This window comes from Hirundo rustica, chromosome 13 (genome assembly GCF_015227805.2).
Source record: "Hirundo rustica isolate bHirRus1 chromosome 13, bHirRus1.pri.v3, whole genome shotgun sequence".
Taxonomy (NCBI): Eukaryota; Metazoa; Chordata; class Aves; order Passeriformes; family Hirundinidae; genus Hirundo; species Hirundo rustica.
Window position 1 is genome coordinate 18,237,737 of NC_053462.1, and position 18,217 is coordinate 18,255,953.

The following is an 18,217-nucleotide window of genomic DNA, read 5'->3' on the forward strand; positions in this document are numbered from 1 at the left end:
CTGGGAACTGCTGGGACAGGCTGGAGACCTTCTGACCTACAGGACTGCAAGAACTTTTCATGTGATGCTGCCTGTTTATTTTTTTTTTTTTTTGAGTATGCTATTTAATATAAAGCAGCTATTACGCCTAAAAAAGGACCAAGGCCATCATTTCTAGCCATTAAGGCTCAAATCTTAACTACCAGGAGCACAATGACTTTCATTACACTGCAGCTCTGTGTCATGGAGCTGAGCAGTAACTCATGGTTTATACACCCTCATTAAATGGGGTTCTACAGTGATCCATTAACTCATGTTTGAAATGCCAGATTTTATTGTTATTTGCCTCACTTCTCTTTTAGGGCTTATGTATGTCATACAGGCACAGCTCACACTGGGATTTTGTGGGAACAGAAGAGCCACCGTGCCATGGAGCAGAGGAGGAGCTCCCAGGATACTGGATCCATGGAATTCTTAGTTACTGGATCCATGGAATTCTCAGTTACTGGATCCATTGGATGTGCTCAGCACCACATCCAGGAGGGAATTATGGACACACGTGTGGGGAGTGGGCAGGGCTGGCAGCTGGGATGACACCAGCCCAAGGTGGAGATGGGCAGGCAGGAGCTGGGGCAGGGCTGCTGGGGATCACCAAAGCCAGGCACAGCCCAGTGCCAGGGGCTGCAGGACACAAGGGCAGGAAGTGCCTTCACCCCTGTGCCCAGTGCCTTCGCAATCTGGGAGAAACAGGGCAGCAAGGGGACAAAAACCCAGCAGCCAGGGGATTGTTCTGCATTTCTCCTGGAGAGGAGCAGTGCCTCTGCCCCCACATTTAGTTCTGTGATGCATTTCAGCAGCAGAGCAGAGAAGTCCGGCCCCTGTTCAGGGCAGAGGCTGAATTTACACTGCAGCCCCTCCTGAGCTGGGATACTTTGGAGCACAAGAAAATAGCGGAGTTCCTGACTGCACAGCTGCGCCGCTTTCAAAGGGGACAGGCATTGATGGCAGGGACTTGTTAAATGTGAGTTTTGTTTACCTTCTTTGCAGTAGCACAGCCCATCCACAGGGGAACAAGTGCCATCGTTCTTGCAGTTACAAACCGAGGAGCAGTTGGTTCCGTAGGTTCCTGCCACGCAGGGAATGGTGCAGTCATCTCCCTGCAACCCAGAGAAGTCAGAGTCAGCTGGAGAAATCCGATGTGCAGGAAATTCCCAGCTCGGCACAGGGAAGCTCTCCCTCTCTGAACAGTGAGCAGAGCGCTGGGAGTTGATTGCTGAGTCTTCGGCACTCGAGCAGTCACCGCTGCTTCCCATGATTATGATGCAATTAGTGCTTTGATTGACTTGGAGGAAAGGGACAAGTTTCTGGCATTCATTCAGCAGGAGGTGGGGAAGTTACAAAAACAAACCTCCTAGAGCAGATGTTAGATCATTAAGCAAAACATCACTTATGAAACACTAATCACAAAATATACAGTCTGAAACCGTGCAGAGATTGCTCTGCGGTTCTTGGAAAATATATTCTAAGAATAGGGTTGTTAAAAACCGAAAGGATCTCGTACACGCTCGTCTTGCCCAGATTGGCAGAGAGGAAAACGACATGGCAGGTGCATCAGACCTTTTTCATGCCTAGCTGGTACCTGCATTTGTTTTCAATTAATTTGCATGAGATTGTGACTTTAGGAAGAAGGCAGAACAGGAGTGATGTGTGCGTCAGAGACAGGAGGCACACAGCAGAACACAGAAACGTGGTCTCTGTCCTATTTCTGCTCTAGGTGTGGGCAAAGGGAGGGAAAGGAGAATGAATGTTTATATTTTACAGGAATACAGAATACTCCACATTCCGGTGTGCTGTATGCACTGATCAGCTTGTGTGGTTGAAAGGAAAGACTCAGTTCTTACTAATACTGTTCATCTGATACAACAAGGGATTCAAATGTGAGCACAATAAGGTTTAAAGCAATTGTGCTTTAACCTCACTAATTGAGGTTTAAGCCTTAGTAAACTTACTGAGTCCCATAGCTGGTTCTACACATTAACATATACAAGGTATTTTTGCTTCCTTTTCCTCTGCGTGTAATCCTGACTTTCACATTGCAAATTAGCTCCTAAATTTACTACTTCAGTGAGTCAAACTTAAATAATTTAGTTCTATGCCAGGGAAAGCGAACCTACTACAAGTTAAAAAGCAACTCCATTGCACAGTGTGACCCTGTAGCTCGGGGGAAAAGATATTGGTCAAAATGTATTTTTGCAGGTGAGAGGCTTCACTGTTTGATAGGAGGATCCATTTATCAGGAGAGAAATGTGCACTGTGTCAGCTTCCCTGTGCTGTGACAAGTACCTCCAGGAGCCTGTATATCACACAGCAGACACCCAGACAGCACCAGGAAATATGAACAGATTTCTGAGCACCACAACCCCCCATCTGCTTTGCTGGAGCAGTTCTGCCTCGCACCACTGTGACTCATCCCATTTTAGACCAAAAACTTTGCTTCAGGGGGGAAAAGGAAGGAAATGGTTAAAATGCACTGCTCACAAGTAAATCCTGCAAGTCTCTGATTTTTGAGTGAAGGCACTGTTTGTAAAAGATGCTATCTTTGACCTTGGTGGAGTAAAACAAGTGCCCCTGATAAGGCCTGGCAGGAAAAGATGCTGCCTTGACAGGCAGCTAATGCAGAGCAGGCTGCCCCTCATTACCCTGCCAGCATGCCTATGGAATGAGCTCCAGGAGCCCGGGCTGGCAGAGGGGCATTCAGTCTCCACGCCTAATCAATCCTCTGCCTTGCTCCTGTGTGTGACAATTAGACAGCCAATTAGTGCCACTTAGGAACCCTTATCCTGTGTGAATGAAACTCCCAACTCATTTCATGTACCACACAGAACTGCTGGTGCTGCTAATAATTTCTATGACAACTGACCTTATCTGGATTTGAACTAGTGATCCAGAAGGAAAAGAAAGTTCCTTTGAAAAGGAAAGGGGAGCAGAGTGATGCAGAGTTAAAATTTCCCTTTGGGAATCACATTAACCAACCACAGACCCACAGAATCATCAGGGTCAGGAGAGACCTTCAAGATCATCCAGTCCAACCACATCCCCATATCCTGACACCTCTAAAACATCACCTGGGCTGGGGCTGGAGGCAGCAGGAGGACTTCCAGTGTCTCAGCTGATGTTCTGTGACCTCAGAGCAGTGTGAGGGGGCAGTGCTCCCTGACCAGGCACAACCCGAGTGGATTCCCCTGGTGGTCTGTAATCACTTGGGATTACCCCAAAGAAAAGGGACACAACTGAAAAAGGGTCGCAGTGAGGTGGCGTCAGTCTCTTCTCTCAGGTAACAAGTGACAGGACAATAAGCTGAGGAAGTGGCCTCAAGTTGCACCAGGGGAGGTTTAGATTGGATGTTAGGGAAAATTTCTTCACTGGAAGGGCTGTCCACCATTGGAACAGGCTGCCCAGGGAAGTGGTGGAATCGCCATTCCTGAGATCTTTAAAGAACGTGTGGATGTGTCACTTGAGGACAAGATTTAGTGGTGAACACAGCGGTGGTGCTGGCTGATGGTTGGACTTGGTGGTCTTTGAGGTCTCTTCCAACCCTAAAGCCTCTGTGATTCTCACAAGCTGAACATCAGGCTGTTTGTTCCAAGCCTTTGAGTTTTGGCATTTACTTTAACGTGCTTGGCTTTATGGACTGACAGAGCTGGGCATCCTGGCTGCCCACCATCCACTCACGTACTGTGCAAACAAACCTTAACTGAAAAAAAAAAAATATCCGGTTTAATGAGATTTCTATCCCCAGGTTTGACAAGCGAGACCTTCAGAGCTCTCTGAGTGACAACTGCCAAATACACTTAACTTCTTAATTACATAAGAGGAAAATGCACTTGAACTGTAGCACTGGCTCTAAGATTTTATTAATTATAAATGCACACCTTGTTATTAACATTTTGAACTTGATTTGGGAGAATGACCTCTGAAATGAAATGCATTCAGGTACTGTCAAAGATATGTAAATTCCACCTCCCTCTCACCACCTGCCTGAGTGGAAAATGCTGCAGTTGTATGCATCCAGCTGTTAATGAGCTATATATTCTAATAAACTGATTTCAGATTGTGTGTATGGAATCTTCACTCTTGCAATATGGTACTTTTTTTTTCTATCCTATTTAGTAAAATTAATCAACAGCTGTGCTCCTTATGTTGGTTATTCTTTTTTGTTCTTTAAAGATCGGGAGGTTAACGACGATAGTGCAATGCCTGGATGTGCTATCCATGCTAGGAAGGAGTAGCTAATTCAATCAAACATATACCCCTGGAAAAGTTAAAGCTATATTAAGAAACTGGGCTATAAATAACTTGGTATTTTCCATCTCCATGTTCCAGATCAGAATGACCCATGTGGATATCACAACCTTTCAAAGGTGCTTCATTTTCAATATTTTCACTTAGAAGGGCCAGCTTATCAAAATATACCCTCGAATCTACCCACTGGATTATTTCTAATTTCAGGGGTCAAATTTGACTTTAACATAAACAATGTTAAAACTCTCTTTAGGGATTGTGGGCTCAGGGCCAGCTGTGGGAAATGCCCTCTCTGTGTGGAGCAGCACATTCCTGCTCTCTGCTCTGCATCACAGCCCCCCAAACTGGGAGAGGACGGGGTGTCCCACACCTCAGAAATTACACCACTGAGCCTCTTCCTGCCTGAAATCCAGACCTGAGGGCACCAAGGTGTCCCACACCTCCCCCCTGCACAGAAATTAACAGCACTGAGCCTCCTCTTGTCTAAAATGCAGACCTGATGGGAGCACCCCAACACGGCAAAGACAGAGGAGGGAATCTCCAGTTCCTGAAAGTCCCCTTTAAATCAGAATGAATGGTGGCAGTGACCCAAGCAGCCCCACCTATGACTTTCCCTGCCTGTGAGTACTTCAGAAACACCCATTTTGGCTGGACCTGAGAGCCCTTCCCAGCACCCCGAGAGCTTTGGCCATCCAGTTCTTGCCATGGTGAATTCTCCCCCCATGGATTGAGGGTGAGGTCCAAGGAACCAAACTCCATTAATAACTCGGGCTGCCAGCTCACATCCATCAGCATCAAATATTAATAGACTCTGAGGGCCAGAGCATCCATCTTTCTGGATGGCAGTCAATAATATGTCTTGTTTCTGTTCAGGGAGAGGGGAAGATTTTCCTCCACCAAAATTATTATTGTTCAATATTAGCAGAGCTTAAAGACACAGCGCTGCCTTAGGTGTTGGCCGTGTTAACAAGCCCTGGCTGCTTCAGAAAGTGTTTTCCCTGGATTATTGTTACCCTAACAGGTTACATTACTTGTTTCTTTTAAAAATGCATTCCTGCTATAAGCACTGATCAACTCCCTTAAAAATCCTTTTCTGGCGATCAATACACAAATTTGTATTTATTCCTGTGCATTTTGGATCAGGACTTCCAGGCTGCGAAATGCATTTTGAAAGGGGGGGAAAAGCGGGTATCCCAGAAGACAAAGGGAGTTAATAACCCAGCAGTGGTCAACAACATCCAGCAAAGTTTGCACCCACACCTAGTCTGTCACAAAGTTTGCTATTTAAGGATGTGAAATTAAGGATTTCAGAAGCAGCTACGATCTACAGGAATACAATTCCCTTGGAGGGCTGAAATCTGGTTCCACGGAACTCAGTGGGAAAACGGAAAATCAATTTTTCAAGGCTTCTGCAATGCAGGAGAGGAACAGGATGTTATTGAACCTGGCCTCGAGTTTGCATGACAAAGACCTGGGTGACAGCTTTGCTCTTGAGGTTTTATCTGCTGAGGTGCTGAAATTCCTCAACTCCCACAGCTTACTGGGGGCGACTGACAGTGCTGAAAGGTAAAATACTGGTGCCTTTGGTAATGTGTGGTGGGACTCCAGCTAATCAGAGATTTCTAGCAGCATCTGCTCCCCTCCCTGACCTGGCTGTGCAGGTGAAGCCGAGGTGCAGCCCCTGGCCGCAGCCCAGGGACGCTCCACGCTCGGTGCCCAGAGCACGGAGTGCAAAGAAGGGCACGGTGCAGAGCCTCCAGTGTGTGCTGATCCACAAATCAGGGACACAAAACGCTGCTGCTCTTCGTACCTGAGGCCTGTGTGTCCAGATAAGCTGCTCAGTATGGATTTAACACCTACAAATGGATATTTCTGTGTACAAACGGCACGTGGGACACGGGTGCGCTGGGACACGGCGGCTGTGCACTGATGCAGATCGCAGATACACTTCTGTATATTTACTTATTTAATTGTGACATTTACAATTAACCCAAAGTAGATCTCCACAAACATTCCCTCGAGGTAAACATATGGTATCCGGCACCACAAACTGTCAGAACAAACGAATTTCCTTAATGGCGTTCCGTGGAAATCACTGCGCTCTTCAGCAGCAGCAGGGGGAAACTTTGTACTTGCGCCGGCCTTGTCCTCCACCCTGGACTCAAACAATTTATTCACGACCTTACTACACAGCATCTTTAGTTTTGCAGACATAATGATGTCCTCTGGCAGAATTCCTTTCCCCTCTGGGTGTTACTAATTACTCCCTGCAGAAGCCATTATTGGTGCTAATGATAAAACGCAGTAAAAAGCTCGGGGACGGCTCCTGTGCCAAGTGCTCTGTGTGCAGGTGATGGCTGTGACTGAGCACTGACAGAAGCTCCTTTTCCCACCTCAAACACGATGTGATGCAGCTGGGGTTTGATGCACATCTGAAAGGACAAAATGAAACCCCCAACGACCTTGTTCAGTCTCTTTTTCCCCCGTGCCCTTTTCATGGGAAAGGATGAGGAAGAGTTTTCTTACACTTAAAGAAGTGACTTTACAGCTCGTGACTCATCCAAAGACAGAACCATGGGCAGCATGAATGCCAGAGTCTTTCACGAAATCTTCAACCCCCCCAAGAGCCATCTGCAAAGCTTCCCCCACTCTGCACCCCGGTGACGCTGGGCAAAACACGGCCACGCCACGCACGGGTCCCTGGGGAGCCAGCACAACTCCCCCTTCACCCCCCGGAACCTCACGAGGACTGACAAACCTTTCCAAATGGATGTCAGCATTTCAGTTCACCTCGGAATTTGTGCTAATATGCTAATTCACACAGTAAATTTCACAGTAAATGCCAAGTTCGGAATTACTCAGCCTGATACTAATTCTTAAATTTGATGATGGATCAGAAGTATTCAGCAGAACGTGCACACAAACAAAATGGAAACTTCATTTGTTATAAAGAGGGAGTAAGCAAAATATTATAAATAATGTCAGTTTTAAGTACCTGCAGTACTTTATTAGATACAATTTAATTTTACTTTACTGATCACAGTCTTTGCTAGCAAAGCTCTGAGCTCAGAGTGAGGGGGGAATAAAAGTTACCACAAAGTAACTGTGGTTGCTATTTTCCAAAGTGCACAAAATCTGGTTCAATTTCATGGATTCCTATTTTATAAACCCCAATATATTTGCTGTGGCCTGTTACTGGCATGGCTCACATCACTCCCTCATTAAGGCCACAGAAGAAGCAGGACCACGTTCTCATTTCTGGTCTCTCAATCCCCAAAACCTCTCACTCCCTGTCTGGGTTATTCTGTTTCTCACTGCACAGCCTCAGAATTGATCTGAGATACATTAACAGTGCATTTGGGTTAGTTTTATTTAGAAAAAAAAAAAAAAAAAGGAAAAAAGAGATTACTCATCCTATGGTCCCAGGGCTACAAGGGGATTCAGAGCAACAATTATCCATCCATCCTCCTCGAAGGGACCTTTCCCCACCCAGGCACCTTGGGAATCCCTTGTCACAGCTTGGGAGAGCCTTTGGACAGGATTTGGCTGCCTGGGAAACAACTTGAACCTATCAAGATGGGAGAACTTGTGCAGTCCCCCAGTCTGGACACTGCATGTGGAAAACCGGAATGAACTGGACAGAGCTCATGGTTTCCAGCAAATCCCAGCTGAGAGGGATTTTTCTGTGGAGGATGCAAAGATCTGTGCATGTCAAGAGTCAGGCACTGCCTGGTAGCTTGGGGTCCTCTCACACTGGGACCCCACAGGAAATTCATCTTTTCCAGTGGAGGGTGCACGGAATCTCACCACTCTCCTGTCCTCCAACAGCTTGGCTCCAACGTGCTCCATAGAGCCAAAAGGAACAATGCCCTGGCACAATAAAACTGATGAACAAAAGCAGCAAATCCTAGCTTTGGGAGGGTTTTTTCTCCTTCCATGAAATCCAGTGAAAACAAACACAAATAAAACCTTCATTTAAAAAATTGGATTTTGCATACTAGAAGTCAGCAAACCCGAGCTGGATTTCTGTCAGCAAGCATTATAATCCCCTCACCACCAGGGAACAGTTTTCTAGTTTGCACTAAAAGTAGGCCCAATACCAGTCAGTTATCTGCAATTAAAAAAATCCATTCCTACAGCACCAGTTACCTAAACATGGTTATTAAAAAAGGAAATAGAATTCAATAAAGAAAGGCAAGGGATCACACCCTCCCTCCCGCTTCCTGTAAATCAGGGCAGCACTTGCTGGCAAAAAAAAAATCTACACTGACTTTACAACACTTGAATATCTGCCTGGTTTAGTATTTAGGCTTAACTGCAGAGCCCTTTAGTGTCAGCAAGGCAATGAATACAGCATCATATAATTAAATGTATTCAGAAGGAAAGTAGTGTGGAGAGTACAAAAGACGATCATCAACCTCTGAACAAGAATATTTTTTTTAATGCAGTCAGCACTTTTCACCTAATAGAATATCACAAAACACATTTAGCCAGGAGGGACCTCTCCAAAACCAGGGGATTGGATTTAGACTGGGTTAACCAGGGGGATTATCAAGGCAGGTAAATCACAGCTGTACCAGAGGGATTTCTCGTGTCCAGTGTGGAGCCAGCTGGGAAACCAAATTCTCTCTGGTTAAAGCAATTTCAACCTGGAATTTAAACCTGGAATTAGGCCACTGCAGATTTATTCAGGTGAGGCAGGGAGCAAACTCTCAGAATATTTTAAACTTAACTCTGGGGAAGCTGTAAAGAGTCAAATATCTGTGGGGCTCTTTGCTGTCCCTGTACCCAGCTTTGATCAGCTGCTGTTTTAAGATGCTCCATTAACACATGGCCAGATCACAATTAAATATCCTCAAAGGCAAAATGGCCCAGTCGCCCTGTGCATTATTTCAACTTAGTGGGAATTATTTCCATCCCTGAGAAGTACATCTCTGGCACATGTGCTCCCCGTAATGTGCCCAATGAGCTACTCGTGTCCAAACTGGGGATGGAAGGTGGCTAAATGTCAGAATACCAAACCACAGTCCTTCAATATACTGGTAAAGATTTTTAAAAAGCTGGGGTTTTTTTCCTTTTTTAAAAGAAGGCATCAAAGTCGGGGTTACCGCTGTGGCTGAGGAAAGACTTCGACACACTGTGTGCAGTTCCATCATTTCCTTGCCCAGGTTTGGGCAGAGCAGAGCTTTGCCAACAGGAGCCATTTGGAAATACAGATCAGCATTTCAGTGCCAGGCAGTGACCTTCAGAGGGGGAACCCAGAGCTGCCTGCCAATTCTGCCCCAGCTATTTCATGGAAAATACCTTTGCTTGGAAATCTGAGATGGTTTCAGCTCTATCCACACAGCCTGAGTGCCACAGTCCAAGATGCACTTTGTAAAACAGCTGTGGCCTCCTGACTTTTTTGCAATAATAAATGGGAGTTCTGGCTGTCAAGTCTGAACAGCTCTGCAAAAAGGACATCAGCTAAAATAGGAAGGAAAAGGCATCGTTTATACCTTCAGCCTCTATGATGTTTCCTGGCAAGGAGATCCACAGTTTAATTATGAATACAAAGGAGAAGAAACATCTTTATCAGCTCCAAACCCACTGCCTGATTTTTAATTGGGAAACTTCTTATACTGTGATAAGTAGCAAGAATGCACTCCTTCTTCCCCTTCCCCCACGGAGTGAGAGACCTCTCACATCCCCACCCTCGGTGACCCCTTCTCAAAGCCAAACCATCCCACTGTTATTCCCATTTTATGGGAGCCATTTCACAACTTCATTACGCGTTCTGTGCAAAGCACTCTCTTTGTTTTTAACCTGCTGCGCAATCATTTAATTGGCTGGCCCTTGTTCCTGTGTTATTAGAAATAGTAAATAAGCATTCCTTGTTCATGTTCTGTGCTCCATCCCCGGTTCCACAGATCTCTATCATCTCCCTCCTCTGCCATCTGTTTTCAGAGCCGAGTTCCCGCTTATCGAGTGACTCTCTATAGAAATCATTCCATATAAAAGATGATCTTTGTCACCATTTCCATTCTAGCCTTTGTAAGCAGGAATCAGCCAAGCTGTGTGCGGTAATTTGAGAATTGGATATATTATGGATTTACACAATACCAAAAAAATGGCTTTTCCATCCTATTTTATTCTCATCCTGATCATTCTAACTATTCTGTCAGGTGCTCTGGATTCATTGGAGTTTTTCAGACTCATTGAGGGGTTGAGTTTTTCAGAAAACCACCCACAATGATTGCCTGATCTCTTTGCCTGAATAGCAGGAATTAAATTAGAACTCATCTTTTGTGTATTTGCTTAACATTATTTTCCTATCATCTATTACTCTGCGTTGTTAAACTCTGAATTTCAACATACCCAGTCACTCACGAACAGGAATCTTTCCCCAAATTTGCTACTGCCCTGACAATCCCAACAGTTCTGCATTATTTACAAACTTTTTTAGGTTTCTTCCACAGCTGTACTGTGCAATCAAGGACAATGTCCAAGCACAGCCTCAAACAGCCCATCAGTGCACACCTGAGCTCATCTCCACACCCCGAAGGACTGAGTCCAGGAGGAGCTAAAAGTGCTGGAAAAAAGCAGGAATTCCCAAGTGACCCCTTGCTTTGAGCACTGGAGCCATGGAAGTAGAAATGTGGATGGAAACCACAAAGGAATGGGGCTGATGCTGCAAACAGCTGTGGTGCAGCTTGGTGCTGAGCTGCAGGATCCACAGGGGAGAGGATCAAAGGAAAAAAAACAGCATCTAAAAAAGAAAAGATGCCAACTCTAAGCTAATGGGTTTTGTGATGTAATTCTGAAAGGCTGGCAAATAACCAGGTGACCACACACAGGCAGAAAAGAGATATCCCCTTCAAACTCTCACAGATATTCCTAAATCAAAACCCTATGGCAAAAGAGCTTGAGATCTGGTAAAATTTCAGTTGCTCTTTGGCATAAAAAAACAAAATCAGGATTTTTCATTTAATACATGTCTGATTGTGAAAGACAAAGTCTTTGACAGTACATTTGCACAGGAAATAAAATGCAAAACTAACCTGTGACTTAACTCCTGTCCTTAGGAGGTTTTAAATGAAGTCAGTTTGCAATCCGAACTACCAGGAGAGTCAGCTACCAAAACTTTCATGCACAGAACCATAGATAATGTGGATGAAGATATATACACTTGGAAGCCTAACAGATGAAAGGAGGCACTGCTAATGGCAAGCAGTCCATCCCTCTGCAAAATTCCGATCAAACAACTCAGTCTGAGCAGAATATTGAGCTCCACTGGTTCTGAATGAGGCTCCAGGAAGGGAAATGCAATTTGACATAGCCACATTGCCAATTAAGGATGAAACACATGAAATATGTCAACTAGCAACAAAGGCAGAGGCTTTCAGACTTTCTGTATCAAGTTGGTTCCTTTGGACCCACTTACAAAAACTTTGGAGTTATTCGGGTAAATAAAACTGCAGCCGAGCCCAGTAAAAGTAAATATGAGAAGAAAGACAAGACCTGGGACTTGCTCAGAGTTCTCATCAAATTACAGACTCTGTGTGAGAGTGAATAAGTTCTCATTAGTAGAGGCAGACACTGAGGGAACCCCCCCTCTTGTGTATCTGGGACAATCCCACTGAAGGCAGCAGTTGTGTTCAGGTAAACTTGGTCTGGCAAAGCAGAATTTGAGCTGTCACAGACAATTTCTGGAGCTTGTGCATTGACAAGAGAGTGAGCAGAGGAAAATGAAATGGAATAGCTCATAAAAGGCTCTGAAAAGTTCCACAGGATTCAAAGAAAGGGCTGCAGTTTGCACAGCTGAGCGGGAGCCACTGTGTCCTGTGTGCTCGGTGACCTTGTTAAACACCGCGGAACAGGAGTTCAGCGGCTCGAAAGCATCCACCAAATGCTCCGAGGTGGGAGCAGAGCCTTTGTTCCTACTCCTGCAGCCAGGTGCTGACAGGGGCACTGCAGGCTGTGGGAAAACACAGGCTCGGGAGCTCCTGCAGAAATCCCTAATTGGTCCAGAGGAGCTCGGGGGGAGAACAGCACCAGGCCTGACTGACAGCACTGATATAAAAACCTCTATAAAGCTGATATAAAACACTGATATCAAAATCAATAGGGGAGCGGCTTGCTCTGAAAGCCTGGAATACACAGGTGGCCTCCCCATAATGATCTTCCCTGTTGGAACTGGAACGGAGATTATCTCCTCCTGTAATTCAGCAGAGCCAGAAGAATCCCTGTGTGAGCTGTTACTGCAATCCTGGCTTAGCCCACATCCAGCTCCCTGCACTGAGGTGATGCCCATTGTTCCCTGAATGACGTGTGGCAGTGCCATCCCATAGCTGGACTGATTTTCCAGCTTCACCTGCCATTTGGGAAAGGGGCAGGACTGATTTTCCAGCTTCACCTGCCATTTGGGAAAGGGGCAGGACTGATTTTCCAGCTTCACCTGCCATTTGGGAAAGGGGCAGGACAAGCTGGGTGGTTCACAGCGCTCACCAGGGGTGCTGCCCCCCAAAAGCTCTCAGTACCTGTGCTCTTTGTCCCCTACAGAGACCTTGAGATGGATCACACAGCCACGTCACCAGGCTCCACCTGAAGCAATGGTTTGTGAAGGGAAAATGGTAAAAAGGCTCAGTGTGCCAGCAAATTTGCTGGTGGCTGCTGCTGGAAACGGGGATTGTGATGTACACACTGATCCACAGGCAGCTGGACTGAGACCAACTCATTCCATGCAGGGCAGTGCACAGCCAAGGGAAGATCATTCTCAGTCTGTACTGATCACACCCAGTAGCTTTGGGATGAAAATTTTTATATCTGTTATTAGCCTCGATGGAATACAAAAAAAATCAAAGCGTGGCCATTGCATACACACAAATATGTTCTTACGTGTGCACTGAGAAGTGGGTAAGAAAATTCAGATGTCATCAATGAAAAGGGACATCAAGACGTGATTCAGAGGCAGTTTTCATCTGCTCTGTGACTGTGCAAAAAATCTTGAGAAGTGCAAATGATCTGTGATCAGCTCTATGTGGCAAATGTACCAAAACATTGTGTGTGAGATGTTTCGATTTATGTTTGTAAACTCAGACCTTCCAACTTGCAGCCCAGATGACAGGAAAACTTCTGTCCAGTGGGAAAGTGTTAGTTCCTTCTCTCAAAAACATCTTCCCAGCTCAGTTTTAGGCTGTATGGAACAGAGAGGTTTTGTAGCTTGCTTGAGATCCACTTCTTGATCCACACCCAGTTGTGAAGCAATTTGTAAGCTTTAAAAACCAATCAGCTGAGCTTTCAGACTTATCCCTATCTAGAAGATACCAAGGAAATGCAAATTCAAAGGAGAGTGCATTCCTCAGAGACCAAAACCAGCAGAGAGGGATCTGGGATGCAGCCAGAGTTAGTGCAGGGGGCCTGGTTGTGTTGCTCTGACTGACTGATTTTTATCTTTATTCAATTTTTAAATACCAGGTGAACAGAACTTTTGACTTCCATAGAGGTTTCCCAGGGCACAGCTACATCTTCCATTTTTTAAGGTTATTTTAGTTGAATTTCCCATATCTCTGCCTTTCACATCACCTCCAGACCTAAACCTGACACTGATACCTGTAATCAAAGAGACTGCATTTCCTTCTTGCTTTGACAAAACCAGCCTCTCAAACCTGCTCAGAACACTTTGAGTCTGCCAGGTCTTTCTGGTGGCTCTTCAGCTGCCCCTTGGTGCTCCCTGCATCCAAGCAGGGACTTTCCCTCTGGAGCTGTTTCTGGGATCACCAGGACACTCCTGCTCGGTTTGGCCTTTCCCCTGTCTTTACTTCAGGGGTAGCTGAGGAATTAGTCAGGGCTACAGTGGGATATTGCCAAATTTCCTAGAATTAACTCTGCTAAGAACTTTTGGATAACTGAGGTGAAACAAAGAAAACAAAACAAAACAAAACACCCAACCAAAACAGGAAAGAGTTCAAAGGCTGGGAGAATGGGAATAAATTTTTTCTATGGCTTGACTTAACACTTGACCTTTGCTCAGGCAAAAGCCTTTTCTTTTTTAGGGAATGTGATCCATGGCACTTTGAACCTGGTTATGCAGCCAGGGGATTGAGTCTGAGGTCCCTGAGCCCACCTGAGTGTCCTGTGCCAGGTAAAGCTCCAAGGGAGACCTGAGAGCATCACTGCAGCGGGGCACGAGAGGCCAGAGGACCGAGGACAGACACCAGTGGCAAACAAAGCTCTTGTAGCTCCACAACTTGTAAGACAACCTGTTTTACTTTTATTATCAATTAATAATTCATGCCCTGCCGGCTGCAGGCCACGCTCACACCCACCTGCACAGCCAGGGCGCCTCTCCTCGCCCTTCTCTGCGGGTTTGGGACCTTGGGTCAGGGACACAAATGGGAAACCGGAGAGGGGAAAATGCATCTTCCCCCTGCCCCCGGGTAATTCATGAAACAAGACCCTGCAAACCATTCCTGTTGCCTGTGATACTCCAGTTAATTGGACAACTGCTGTGCCAGAAAACCTCTCCCCCACCTACAGCAAGTAAAATTTATACTGGTGGCTGGTAACAAGAACATCTTGATAAAATGGTTGAATTTATTTTATACCTAGAAATGAAAAGAGCTCTTAACAAAGGGGGGTAACTGATATGCTCGGTAAATCAAGGATAAAAGGACACAGGCTCTATTGAAGATTTTTTTTCCCCTCTTCTTTTCTTTTGAAACCTTTTGATGAGGTGCCCTGTTGCTCTGCGATGAGTTTCCACTGAAGTACTTTTGGAATGATCTCAAAGAGAAATGGATCATTTAAATGAGTTAAAGCCCCCAAACCAGATCCGCTATCTCCGGCATTACGTTCATTTTTTATATTAAGAATTTTGTGAAATTTATAAAATAATTTTACTACCCAACCACGGGCTCATAACACAAAGAACTCTCATCCATATTTTCCCCCGCTTCCTTGTGAAGTGGTGAAGAATGACACATTTAGAATAAAGATGAAAGTTAATATGCAGAAGAGAGGGAATACTCTGATAAATTTGTACCTTGTGTGTTTAGAAAACACCTACAGGCAATCATGCTTCAAATTTCTCCAGACCTACCTGGGACTTGGGTCCTTCAGGGAAAATTCAACTCAAGATAAGATAAGGTGCTCCTCTCTATTTACTCTGTTTTTTTCTTTTAGACAACAGAGAGAATTTTAAAGGTGTAGGACAGGAGAACTTACACTTTTCTTAATATAAAGATTGTTTTTCTCGCCTGTATGTTTTTTTTTTCAAGGAACAAGAGATATGTTAGGTGCCAGAAGGAAGCCAGTTATGGCTGGAATATTCAACACTCTGGACCTCTAGGTGTTTATGACCTCTAAAGCACCATAATCATGCTCCTTCTCATTCTGTGGAACAGTAAATTGGTCATTTTACTCAGTGAGTAGGCACAGAGCAGGCTAAGGCTGGTCTGAGTCCGTGTGTGGGTGTTTGTACTGACCAAGAGATTATCCATTCCAAAACCTGGTGTGCATTTGCTGCGCATTTGAATAGCTTTAGAGCACTATAATTTATTCTTATTTTTACTAAGTGTTCGAGCTACTGTTCATTGTGTGCTACCAGGGCTGACTTTTACTCAATGTGCAGGTAGGTTGTATAGTTTTACTCTGATGTAAGCCCTGGGAGCAATTTGTACCCCTGTGGTAGAGGAAGCATTATGTTGAGAAATTCAGGCATGCCAGACAAAATTACGGACTTACAGACCCAAATGAAGCCCGTGTTTCAGGGCTTTAGTGCCCAGATTCCCACTGAGCCCAGCCAGAGTTCCATGCACATAAACACCTCTGTAAGGACACATTTGAAAGGCATTAATTGTGCTTTTAAAATGCAATTTTGATACAATGCCTACAGAAGATGCAAATAGCTACAGATGCACAGCACTGGGATAAATCTTGGAAAGCTTTAGGGAATCCAAGAGCTATTCCAAAAGCTGAAAAAACTTCTAGTAAGAGATCACCACTGCTGTAGTTCCCAGACTTTGCAGCATGTGATTGGCTTGTGTGGGATCTACCAATATAGTGAAGAAATAGAGAAATGTCAAAATGGATTCTTTCATTTTGGTGATGAAGTGCTTGCTCTGCTTGCCAGCACGCAGGGTTCAATAAAAGCAGACAGGTCTTCAAAAAATAGCAGCATAAATAGATGAACTCTTTAAAGTAATATAAGTTCTGTCATCTGGATGTGAAATATAGACCTAAGTGCCCGCTGAAGTAAAAGCTGACCACACATTCCACAGAGAAGTGTTAAAAGTTTTCTCGGAGTGTCTTGGGCTGAGAAATGTTTTAACTACATCTCTCCTTGCCACAACACACGGAATGGAAGCGCTTCAAGTTAAATCCATTTTTCAAAAGAAGAAAACAAAGCATCCATAAAGAAACAAGGGCACAGCACGGGATGAGGTCTCTAGATAGCCACTGCTTTCAGGGAAGCTGCAATTAGCTGTGCAACGGAGAAGGGGAACTTAGCTGTATCTCAATAGCATTTATAATGATTTCAGCAGCTAAAATGCTGATAGGTACGTGCAGGGGGTTGTTTTCAAGATTTCCTTGTGAGACACAAGGTCAGGATTCCTGTGGTCTCCTGTCATATTTAATTCATATCCTCTGGCCTTCTCTACCATGTTTATTGAATTACAGGAATAAAATTCAATGAACCAAAACCAAAAGAAAAGAGAGAGGACATGGCAAACCCCGCTTTCTTTTAGGTCTCTCCTGCACACCTGGGTTCACTGGACTTACAGGAGAACATGTTGGAGCAGAATTTGGAAGGAGGGGGAGGTACAAGTTCCTATAATCCCTCTCACCATCTCCATAATTGCACCCAGATAATTTATTGCAAGCAGCGGCCACTTCCACGTGGGAGGGAGGATCCAATTTCCACCAGCCAAGACTCTCCCCTGGTGCTATTGAGGGCTGATCTGTGCACTCCCTGTGCGTTTGCCAGGTTCCTTCTGGTCACAAACGAGATGGCAGCAGAACAGCTTTACAAAGCCATCCTTCAGAAGAGCATTCTGGCAATTCATCACTTCAGTGCTAAGAGGAAACCCTCAAATATGTTAAAAGTCCCAGTTGGAGGGAAGTGCCCTCTTGGCGTGCTTGTATTGATGATTCCCTGCAATCATCTGAGTTAAACTGACACAGCCTCTAGCCTCCTTTACAAGTGGGATGTAGGAAGGAAAGCATTGCCAACGGGCCTGTGGAGCAATGGGGGTAGGTCTGGGATTCTGGGGAGGATTTTGTTGTGTCTCCTCTACTCTGATCCTGTTCTCACTGCCCTGTGTGCTGCCCCCAAGAACTGCCTGCTTTGGGTTGTGGATCCCTCGCTCAAACCCACGCCCAGCAACCTGCCGAGGTAAAACAGAGCCATTCCTCCATGGGATGAGAGTCACAGAGCACCTCACACAAATACCCTGATACCCAACAAAACCTTACATCATTTGGGTTTAGAGCCAGACATATGCAAATCTGGCTCTTGAGTCTGACCCAAAACATTCACAGAAAAAAGAAAACAGAAAATGTTTTGAAGCTCTATCCTAAACTGCAAGCTCACCACTATTTAGCTTTGGCATTTTAATATTTGGAAATGTCACTGCTGATAAATAATGTGGTTTCTTTAAGCTACCATATACATTTTTATTTTACAACTTGAATCTTCTTAAATTTCCAAAAATTAAGCGCTCTGCTCACGTAGATGGCAGCGTACATGATGGCTGCCTTTTCACTTAATACATTTAATAAAGGTGACCAGATGCTTTGTGTTCTTAATGGCTTGTTCTGCATCCCAACAAAATGTTCCTGTTTTGGCTGCGAGCAGCAGATGATTCATCCTGAAACCCAGCCCAGCTGCCCTGACACAGGCAGGGTGAGTTAAAAACCCACCATCTGTGCTGGAGGAGTGCTTTGTCAGGAAAAC

At 45.0% G+C, this 18,217-nt stretch overlaps 1 protein-coding gene across 9 annotated transcripts in view; it reads right to left on the minus strand.

Annotated features, from left to right (window-relative positions):
• The window catches only part of MEGF11 (multiple EGF like domains 11), a 261,527-nt gene that overhangs the window by 56,401 nt on the left and 186,909 nt on the right, over nt 1–18,217 (minus strand). For all 9 annotated transcript variants that reach the window (XR_009208315.1, XR_009208314.1, XM_040077847.2 and 6 more), the window contains one exon: nt 1,016–1,136. Coding sequence is in view for 7 of the 9 variants with exons in the window: in XM_040077847.2 (XP_039933781.1) it covers nt 1,016–1,136 (121 nt within the window). In the remaining 2 variants the exon portion in view is untranslated. The remainder of the gene's footprint in view (nt 1–1,015; nt 1,137–18,217) is intronic.